This window comes from Merops nubicus, unplaced genomic scaffold (assembly GCF_000691845.1).
Source record: "Merops nubicus isolate BGI_N331 unplaced genomic scaffold, ASM69184v1 scaffold14870, whole genome shotgun sequence".
Classification (NCBI taxonomy): domain Eukaryota; kingdom Metazoa; phylum Chordata; class Aves; order Coraciiformes; family Meropidae; genus Merops; species Merops nubicus.
In genome coordinates, this window is record NW_008583692.1 from 1 (window position 1) to 11,472 (window position 11,472).

The 11,472-nt window shown below is 41.3% G+C and overlaps 1 protein-coding gene across 1 annotated transcript in view; it reads right to left on the reverse strand.

Moving 5' to 3' along the window:
* Positions 1-3,681: 3,681 nt before the first annotated feature.
* RBFA (ribosome binding factor A (putative)) overlaps positions 3,682-11,472 on the reverse strand; it is a gene marked incomplete at its 5' end in the record, with an annotated part of 10,165 nt that continues 2,374 nt past the window's right edge. Inside the window, 4 exons of the mRNA XM_008941891.1 lie at positions 3,682-4,066; positions 6,308-6,381; positions 9,151-9,235; positions 10,375-10,487. Coding sequence (XP_008940139.1) covers positions 3,682-4,066; positions 6,308-6,381; positions 9,151-9,235; positions 10,375-10,487 — 657 coding nt within the window. The remainder of the gene's footprint in view (positions 4,067-6,307; positions 6,382-9,150; positions 9,236-10,374; positions 10,488-11,472) is intronic.

An 11,472-nucleotide genomic window follows, 5' to 3' on the forward strand; every position in this document is an offset into this window, starting at 1 on the left:
TCCCTTTTTCTTTCCCTTTTGGGGGTGAGAGGGATTAACAGAGAGTGTCTATTACAGGTCTGGGGGTGGGCCTGATCCTAAACTATGACACAATGTCAATCAAGTCAGTAAGGTCTCCTGAATCACAGCTGTGGACTGCAACTGCTGCAAAATCGTCAACTGTTTTCCATAAAAAGTTTTCCATAAAGAAGGAAACGGAAGTAAAAATAGAGGAGCTTCCTTATCCTGAGACACACACCAGTGGAGACGTTCTCAGTCTAGCAGTGAAAGAAGCACCTAGCACCCCTGAAACCCTCATGTCAAAGAAAGTAAATGCTGACTTCAGTGTGGGAGCCAGCAACCAGCAAGTATGCATTGCTTTATCTGGAAAGCCACTAACACACCAGCAATAACAAAAGGTTTATAAACCTATGTCAGATGCTGGAAGCACAAAACGAGCACAGATCACAAAGCTAGACACTGCAGACAAAGAAGTGGTGCCAGGGCAGTCAGAGGGGCCGGGTGAAGACTCGGTGGTGTGTGTACTAGACGCCGGGACAAGGAATGCGGAATGCAGCGGGGGCTGCTTGCCCCATTTCCTCACCTGCCTCACAATGGCAGTGGTCTGCTCCCTGCAGAGGCAGCTGCAGATAAGGGAGTTTTGTGCTCATTACATGGAACAATTGTCTGCCCACAGCCCCATCCCCACGCTTTACATATCAGTAACAAAAAAAAGGTGTAAATGTCACCCCTTTTGGAGCCAGTGTGTGGGACATTGGGCACCGGCTCCGAGGGGGTGACGGACGGGTCTGTTCTCCTCACCCCCCAGCAGGACGGACGGGTCTGTTCTCCTCACCCCCCAGCAGGGACACCCCTGGGGAAGATTTGCCGCCTCGGCTCCGCCAGGTGATTTTCCCCAGGAGATTATTATTGTTATTGTAATTGCAATTGCATTTTGGACTATATGGCTACTCTGCAGCTTAATGTATTTATCACCGGCAATCACAAAGAATCTGTATGTTGGGTGTCACTAACCCGTGCTGTTTGTGCCTCCAATGGCTTCTGTCCCCAGCCCCTCTAATATCTGAGGACCAGCTAAAAAGCAAGGGGATTTGTCTCATACCAGATTTGTCTCTCCCTTACCCATACCTACCCCCTTCCCTTCACACAACAACCTTGCAACTGCAGATAGTTCAATGAAAAGCTACAAATATTGCTTGAACCTGCAGAATAAAATAATCATTACTTCAGGTTGTCCCATGTAACTTGCTGAAAACCACGACAGACCACGGATCCCAGATGCAGAAGTTGTCCCTTTTACAAGACACCACAGACATCTACACATCAGTCAGCATTGCCATTTTACTACACCCATTCCCATGGCTTTGTTTTCTTCCTCTTACTTTCTTTACCTATTCCTTGGAGCCTGAGAGTAATTAACTGAAATTAACTACAAGTGTTCTCCGTTAGAATTTGTTTTCCAGTAAGTTTGAACAAAGCACACCAGGTAAGGTGGACTCCCTGAAGAACATACGATGAAAACAGTCAGACATAATCACCACAGTAGATGAATATTTCTGCATTTTTATTCTCACAGTTTGAAGTGTGATGTTAGAACTTCCATTTCCTATAAATCTGGTTGCCTTTGCTTCATTTTCCTCATCACCAGGTTCAGAATGGCAGTCCCACCCCTGGGCCCCCTAAATAAGTGCATCTTTATTCTTGAACAAAGCCTGGTTTCTGTGACATTAGCTGTGGCAAGCAGAAAAGGTCAACTGCCCTCACTTGCTTAACAAAGGAGTAAAGATATTAAGGCTAACAGTGAGGATGGTTTTGGTTGTTTTTAGATTAAATCTCATCTATGAACTGCAAAGCTGATTTATAAATGTCCAAACTAAACAAGAAGCAGAGGTAATCAACCTTGTTCTCCTTGTTCTTTCTGAAGCCAGATATGTAGGTTGTTTGGATATCAGATTTTTTTCCTTTTTCCAACTTTTAAGTAGAGTCAGGACAGTCCTACATTTTATCCAGCAGAAACTAAAGATGGAGACATTAGTATTCTGTGGATTCATTTAGCAAGTACAAACTATGGGCTCCGGTCGTTCACTTAAAAAGTGCTTTGTTGCCAAGTTGCAACAGATTCATGGCTAGCTTTGATTGACAGTGATGCTGCACATGAACAGTTTCTGATATGATAAATACCACTGCTCACTGGAAAACAAAGTGATCTACTTCAAAAGGTATCTGACCTGTGGAATTTAGGAAAAACTGGAAAACCCAAACAAGGCACACTGAAGCTTGTGGGATTATTCACGTACTTCAATTTAGGCAAGTACTAATGGGAGCTGCAGTTTCCACATGTATCCTAATAAGAACACTTATAAGATCTTGACCCTTGTTCAATACAAGCTCGAAACATCTTATAAGAATATCCTGTAGCCATTCACAGCCCATATTCTCTCCATATTCTTAGACAATCGATCTTCAGACTATGCTTCAAGGGGATTATTAAATCACCTACAGTGAATTTCAGTGTTCTTTGCTGACTTGAACTCTCTTCAAACTAAAAACCCTTCAGACTATATTTTATATTCTGGAGTTTATGGTCACTGTCTTTTAAATCTTTCTGAAAAACTAGAAGATACTGCAGTGCAACCTCCCCCCACATTACAAAATCACAGAATGCTAGGGGTTGGAAAGAACCTCTGGAGATCACTTAGTTATCTTTCTTTACTTCCCCCACTAACTAGTGGAATTAAATATTCCTTATTTCAGGTAGAATTCCTTTTTACTACCTTATCAGTTATAACTTATGTTGAAGCTTCAGCCCTTCTGACTTTATACACTCATGCTATTCTTTTTTACTTGCTTTGAGCCAGAAAGTTTTATTCTCACATTTTAGATGATTCCCCATCCAGTTCTGAATCTGTTACTGGGGCATTGTTCCCTGCTGTTTTTTCTCTGCCTTTGAGTTTTTAATGCATTTTTTTCAGTCACAGTCAATGTTTTGACCAATTTTACCCAACAGATGAGCAGTTCTCCTTTCTTTTCTGGTTGCAGTTCCCCTTGCACGGGTGTAAATTTCTGAATACTAAAATAAATAAATTTATTTTCTTTCAGGGTTGTAACTTCATTTGCCACAATTTCGATGTGTTACACCTTCTTGTGGAGTTCCCCCATTAGTCTAGGTCCCGTAGAGAATCCCCTGTCCTGGTCTCTGTGTGCAGAAGGCTGCTCTTTGAACACCATGGTTACCATTTGGCTTCCCTCTTCCTTCCTGACCTTAGAATAAAACACCATCACTTTTTGATTATTATTATACAGATCACTCAAAAAAAAAAAAAAAAAAAAAAAAAAAAAAAAAAAAAAAAAAAAGATATTTTATTCCAACACAGAAACAGTAATTTTATTGGAAATAATTAACAGAACTGCAAGAATTTTCAACTCAGTGCTGCACTATGTATATTGTTATTACAAAACAGCTCCAAATTGAAAGTCCTACAACTGTAGCAGCTTGAAAGCTGTTTAACAGAATGTCACAAATAGCATTCTGTTTTTCTTACATACCTTGTGCTAGCAATGCTCTCCATATGTGGCAAACCTGTTAGCTTGAAACAGGAAGCAGTAAACAAACTGTAGAAAATGAACCTTGTAAGTACAGCAGTCTTTATTTGCCATTGGCAGCCAAAGAGAGTGGCTTTTTCATTTATCAGTAGGCTGACTTGGAGCTTTGCTATCGTCCTCCTTCAATTCATCTACCTCTTCCTGTAATTCATCCTCCAGCTCACAGTCTGAGACTGATTCAGTGTTATCATCCCAGTAATCAGCTTCATATCTGTCCAGTAAGTATTTCTGTGGTGTAATGTCATCATCAGGAGGATTACTTCTTTTTTTCTTTTTCATTTTCTTCTGAATCTTAGAAAGCTGCTGCTCCTGTTCTTCTGTCCAGGCAATGCTTTCTATGTCTCTTGACACTTTCAATCTTTTGTATTCCATTATCTGCTTATTCAGCAGTTCATGGTCAATACCAAAAAGGTTAGACTGCATGGGTGAATCTGAAGACTGAGCTGGTGAAGACAGCAGTTTGCTGTGGAAAGGAAAACAAATGTTGTAGGTTTTTTCCCCATGTATATTTTAAGAGGAAATGCTAATTGTGACAACTTGAGCAACACAGAAATAAACTGGAGTTTCCAGTTTGACTTCAATAATGCATTGTGTTCACCACTTTGTCCCTACGTTAAAAAGGAAGAGCTACCACCATACTATGTGTCCAAGGACAGGCTGTTTATAAACCTGCCATCATGTCAACAGATTTAATAGGACAAAGCCAATAAAGCAACTATATTCCAGATGAATGCTTGTGCAGCACAGAAAGCCAGCTGTGCCCTGGGCTGCATCAAAAGAAGCATGACCAGCAGGTTGAGGGATGTGATTCTCCTCACCTACTCCAGTCGTGAGATCCCACCTGGATGCTGCACCAAGCTCAGGGGCCCCCAACACAAGAAAGACATGGACCTGTTTGGGCTGGTCCAGAGGAGGGCTGTAAAGATAATCAAAGTCCTGGAACATCTCTCCTGTGAATACAGGCTGAGAGATTTGGGACTGTCCAGCCTGGAGAAGAGAAGACTCTGGGACTCACTGCAGCCTTCCAGTGCCTGAAATGGGCCTACAAGAAAGCTGGAGAGAGACTTTTTACATGGGCCTTTTGTGACAGGACAAGGGGTAATGGCTTTGAACCTAAAAAGGGTAGATTAAGATTAGATGTAAGGAAGAAGCTCCTCACTGTGAGGGTGGTGATCAATGAACAGGTTGCCCAGAAAGGCTGTGGATGCCCCATCCCTGGAAGTGTTCCAGGTCAGGTTAGATGGGCCTTTCAGTAACCTGGTCGAGGTGAAGGTGCCCTTGCTCATGGCAGGGGGGTTAGAACTAGATGATCTTTAAGGAGGTCACTGGACCTGGGAGCCCCAAGGAAATTAAGACTTCTCCCAGCTCTTTCAGGAAGTGAGAAGCAGCAGCCTATACCCATAAGACATCAGACAGACCTATGAATGGCAGCATATGGCACCTTAAGCTGGACTTAAATATTTCCACGGGACATAAACAGAGGAAGATACTAGGTGCCCTGTGGGAATCTCTGGCACAACAAGCATTTCCCCCAATTAGCTAGTTCTGATTTGTGCCTGGTGAGACATTAAGGCAGAAGCAGCATTTCTACCAACAGGCTGCAGTACACAAGCGCATGGCTGCTGGCTTGGAGTGAATCAGGTCCACAGAATCATTATTGCATTAGATTGTTCAGCCCTATCCCTCAATAGCCAAAGAAGAACCCTAGATTAACTTGTGTTTTGTTAACTTAGGGATATTTATTACTAAACTTGTAACTCATGCATAACAAATCAAACTTATACCAGAAAAGAAGCAGACAAGTAGAGGAGTGCTGGTAAATGTAGATCTTTTAAACTCATGATAAAATTACCAGCAGGAAACAAATATTACTGCTGCAAAACATGGTGTTTTCTAAAAAAATTTAATTATCAGAACCACATTGAGTCTTGAATTATTAAAAATTCTAAAAATACTTCCCCCATAAAAGTAAAGATACCAAGACCAGAAACAAGTATTGACTCTGCAAGAAAAAAGTCTGATGACCATGTCACTCAGAGCACAGACATCAAACACAGCTGATCTCCAAGACTCTGTTCCAGTATCACCTTATGGATAAGTTGCCTCTGAAAGCACATGAACTATGCTGTTACAAGTGGCAATTTAGTCATTCCCCACAGCTTAATAAGAGGTCTATCTGTATATAAAAAACAGACTTTCTCTTTTCATAGTTGTAAATCTGTGGTCTGCAGCAAGGTACCTGTGCACAAGAACCAACAACAAAATAGCCTGTGAAAATGTGTCTGTGCTAAAACACAACAGTAAACCAGAGCATATATAATAAATATTTTCCCTTAATTTTAATAAATAGATGTAGCTTTTGTAAAGAAAGCTCAAGTCACAAAATAAAAAGCCATCCTCTGCATTTAAATTCTGGGATGATTACATCCTAGTTTTGTGGTAGGCTGTTCTGTAGCGTCTTCTGCTAATAAAAGGCCCCCGCTGATGTCTTTAAAAGCTGAGATACCTTTTTGGTAAGGACTTCCATAAAATCTCTCTCTTCTACTTTCTATTTCTTCATAACACCATTTGCTGAACTCTGAGATAGCAACAATGTACCTATCTAACAAAAGTATACTTTCTGTTATGTCAAGTAATACCCAACTTAAGCTGGCCAACAGAGATGAAAATGGACACTTGTACAATTCTGATTAAAAAAACCCACCTAGAATCATTTTGATCTAAGGTTTCTTCTTCTTCTGGAGGTCCAAAATCAGCAATTGATAATAATTTCTCAATCTGTAAACACATGAAGACAATACATATTAAAGGTCTTGTATTAAATTAATTTTGTTCATCCCTACACAAGAAACAGACAAGTAACTAAAAGCAAATATTTTATTTTCTACATATTTGGAATACTTGGCAAAACCATTTCAAAACAGCCTTTCCCTCCATTTACAAGGAACTGCTTATACCTCTTGCCCGAGGAGTTTGTGACAAACAGCATAACTGCTGGATGAAAAGCTGGATATAAGCCATGCAGACTCTCAGCCCAGAAGCCAAACCATATCCCGGATTGGACCCAAAGAAGTGGCCAGCAGGTCGAGGGAGGTGACTCCCCCCATCTATTCCTCTCTGCTGAGACACCACCTGGAGTGCTGCACCCAGCTCTAGAGTACCCACCACAGGGACATGGACCTGTTGGAGCGGGTCCAGAGGAGAGCCAAAAAAAGTGATCAAAGGGCTGGAGCACCTCTCCTGTGAAGACAGGCTGAGAGCTGGGGTTGTTCAGCCTGGAGAAGAGAAAGCTCTGAGGAGACCTTGTAGCAACCTTCCAGTACCTAAAGTGGGCCTACAAGAAAGTTGGAGAGACGCTATTTACACGGGCCTGTTGTGACAGGACAAGGGGTAATGGCTTTAAACTAAAAGAGGGTAGATTCAGACTAGATAGAAGGATGAAGTTCTTCACAGTGAGGATGGTGAGGCACTTGAACAGGTTGCCTCGACAGGTGATAGGTGCCCCATCCCTGTAAACACTCAAGGCCAGGTTGGACAGGACTCTGAGCAACCCAGTCTAGATGAAGATGTCCCTGCTTACTGCAGGGGTGGCTGAATTAGATGACCTTAAAAGTCTCTTCCAACCCAAAAATTCTATGATTCTATGACCCAGGGATTGTTACAAAGTTTTTTTGCTTTATGTACATTCTGAACAGTTGGCTAGAGATAGTGTGACATATATAATTTTTGTTTTATTTGGTCTTATTTCAGTCTTGCAAATCCTTTTTTATTACCTCCTTGCACTGAGATTTTTTTCACTTCGACCCCCTTTTTGGAAGTGTGTATTTCTATTATGTAAATACTGAGCTCCTAACTCCCTTTTAACTTGGTGTGTAACCATTAAATGCTACAAATCTAGTATATTCACTTTTTATAGTCTGTACCCAATTGCAAAAATCTTATCTCATTTTAAATTTGTATTCCTACTTTTCTTTAAGTTACTTCCCTTCTAGTTGGGTGTATTATTGTAGGAGCTGAATTGGGTGGCCCTTCTACACCTTCCAAGACTTGAAAATTAGGTTCAGCTACATTATTTCTAAACCCTGTTATTTTAATCTGTGGGTTACATAAATCTGATGAGCTGCAAAGTGTGAAAAGCTGACCCACTGAAGTGCCTCCCAGCACCATCCACCGACAGAAGCTATACAAGTTGGGGTTGGGTTTGTTGTGTGGTTAACTTTCTTGGTGCCTATGAAATGAACTTGAAGGCAAGGTAGTCCAGGGGGGTTCTAGTCTTCACAAACAGTAAGTGGTCATTTAACAAAGTTTGAGAAATAGTGATTAATGAACAGGTGCCACAATAACAGACCTGTAAGGCAGGACCTGCAGGAGTGGATACTGCAGTTCCATCAAGGTATGTTAACAGAATAACAATAATGAAGTGCTGCTATAATCACTAGTCATGTAGGATTTCTTGTGTTGATTAGGGGGAGCATAATAACAAATATAAACAGCTTTTAGAAGAGCTTAGTTCATTTCTATTCCTGTGATTTTTGTTGATGCTAATGCAGGTGAAAAACATTTGCACTGTGGATCAATCTATTGGCATCAAACTCAGAATTCTTCTGACCACAGAAAGTTCAAGCAGTTCACTGGATTTCTAGAGTCTGAAGTTCTTGTTATCACTTTCAGCTCTGCTACTACACACTGTATGGGCCCATAAGTCATGAGCAGTAATTCACATCAACAGCTTGGGATGTTTTTAGGAAATTCCATTCCCTAGTGTCATCCTTCTCTTGAAGGACCTTCTCTGGAAATCTGTTGAAGAAATCTTACTTCACAATCCTAGTGACAGTAAATTCCTAGATAACAACAATATTCTAACAATATTTCAAGTAGTTAAAACTATCAACACCTTGACAGAAAATGCAAAATAATAACGATAATTTTTAAAGTTAAAAAAAAAAAAAAAGTAGTATGGGTGAGCTTACATCCCCTGTGCAAAGGAGGATGCTTTACTGCACTTCCCTACTAACATTTTAACAATTCACAGATGGAAAAAAGTTGGGGGGGAGGGAATTAAAAATCCCCAAGTAGATTCAATAGAATTTTAAAACAATAAAATATTTAAAATGTGGAAGACAGCTCCTCAGACCTCATTTCTATAATCATGTATACCAGGCAACAGAAAATTGCCTACCCTATATTATTCCATAAATCTGTAACTTTGTTTTTTAGGATTTCTTTATTGATTCTAATGATCTGGCCAACAAAAGTCTCTGAAACTTCACTTCAGAAATGTCAATAGTAACTCAAAAAAAAAGTTCAAGAAGTGATAGCTACAAGGATTCTTTTACATTGTATATAAGCATCAGTCTTACTCAAGATTCTTTGTTAAAATGCTTTGGAACTTGAAGAGGAAAGGGTATAGGCAAAGGCTTACTTTTCATGTAGCTTGGGAGAGCAACTGAATGATCAGCTCCTCTGTATTCCCAAGTATTATGGTATGCTGAGTCACCACATTTGCATATCATTATATTTGTACATTGAGTCAAAGATTACAATTACCTCTTTTACAGCTGCAGCTTCTTTGTCTTTTATAAACACTATTGGGGGTACATTTCCTAGAATCTGCTGACTCCTCAGAAGATACCTGTCAAAAAATACAGCATTAACCACACTGAGTAATACTCCAGCACCTCCAGGACAGCTAAAACATGCTTGCAGCATTACTGCAAATTTAAGGATATGGCTTGCAAAACTTAGGGATCCATTCATGCTAGTTCTAAGCAATACACCACTACAGAATCCCAAATCTGCATGTATGACACACAAAAACTAGCAGCTGCAGATCCCACTGAGCAGTGATGGTATTAGATTTGTCTCCTATATGCACAGGTTGGTGCAGGTCTTTCCACACTTCATTTGGCTTCCTTATCCCCACTGTAAGGGTGACAGCAGTGGGGGATAGTGAGAGCACAGCAGGGCAAGACAGCTAGTCCTAAATAGCAGCTGAAGAATGACTGACAGGGCTCCCCTCATCTTCTTCCCAGCCAGAAACATTCCTTCTCAAAGCATGGAAGCTGTTGGGAGCAGAAGAAAGCATTGTGCAGAAGCAGGAATTACATAGCCTACAGAAACAAGGAGAAAGAACCAGTCTCTACAAGTACACCCTACTGCCACCTTCCCTATGGGCTGTAGTCCTGACCCTCCAACAGACTGGCCAGATAGTAGAGAGTATGCCAAGGAAAGAGGGAAAGACAAAAGTCTCTATGATATCCTGAAAACTCACTGGATCCTCGGCCAAAAATGGGCAAAGGCATCACAATACACAGTAGCATGCTGACATTTTTTGGTATCAGAATGGTGAAGAATTTCTGTAATTCCTTTGGAACCTTCTGGAGGCCCAAATTGTCCCCAGAGAACAGAATTGCCCAGTGAATCCAGTAAGAAGGTACTTGTAATTGCCAGTCCTCTCGTGCAGCTTGATACCCCATGTACAGCATATCCAGCCCACCATCACTAGTGCAATGAAGTGAAACTTCATCCAGACTTTTTTTCTGCTCAGCCCAGTCCAATCCTAGGAGAGCACAGAAGGCAGGTGAGCCAGCAGGAGAACGCACAGCTGGTCTGACACAGCCAGCCTCCCCATGTGGCCATCACAGGAGACGCTCTGACTCCAAATATCTAAAACCCTAAGGGATCCTAACAGGTCAGAGACAGATGGTTAGAGGTACTTGATGGTACCAGCAGGCTTTGCATGCCTGAGGCAGTGCTGCTCCCCAGCAGTACCGTATGCGCGGCGCGCTCCTCCGCAGGACACTCTCAACGTAGCCCTCGTCCTCTGCGGTGGCAGCAGGGTTCCAGTACACACGACATGCTGAGAAGTTCGATGCCAGGGACACCTGCAAAAAGTCAAATATTTATTTACAGTTACACACACTCCATATATAATAAAGTCTCCAATTCATTAATAACAATACGGTGACTCAAAGTGGATTTGCAAATTCTTAGGAGAATCTCTTTTTCCATCTCAGTTCTTAAGAACCATATTTACATGGTGCCTTTATAGAGGCAGAGTTTAAAACTAAGTAACATTTACATTCAGTACAAGAAAGGGCTTTTTTTTTATTTAGGCAGGTCACTGCCTAATCTCCCCTTCAACTGAAATTAAGAGAGGAACAGTCTGTCAACATCCGGATGTTCCTGACAGTGCTACATTTAGTCAGTGAGGTGATGCTACCATCACAAGCAGTCCTGAATGACAATTTATGGCATGCTGGTTTGCAATACAGTTGAAAGTGCAAGTTTCCACTAAAGAACTTGTGACACTTCCTAGTTTGTTGTCACCCAGAATCTGGTTTTGATTTTGAGAGAAAAGAAGACACCCTCCATGCCACTGTGATGTAGGAGTCTCTCCATCTCTAAAGCCTGCTGGGAACCTCCAGTGCCTGACCCTCTAGCTCACTAACAGATAACATTCATAGCTGTCAAGCATGCAATTGAAGATGCACGGTGTCCAGGGGCTGAAGCACACAACAGATACTGACAATCTTCCTGCAGAATAAACTTCTGAAACACAAATTGGATTCTGAAAGATAATTGTAATTCATTGCATCTAGCAGTATCTTACAGAACAGGTTCTCACTATGAGAGTACACTCAGCAAACTTCTAATAACCTATCTGGCCCAGCTTAAGGAAGGAGTCAAGGAAGAAGGAGGAGAAAGCATAAACTATCCTTTTGAAGGCACAGAGGTCATCCAGTCTAGAGACAAACTCTCAAACAAACAGGTGCTTACATACATCATCAGGAAAAGACAGCTTTTGCAGGAGTAAAGTCTGCATCACAGTCTGCTGCTGACAGTGCTACTTTTTACCAGGGCATCATT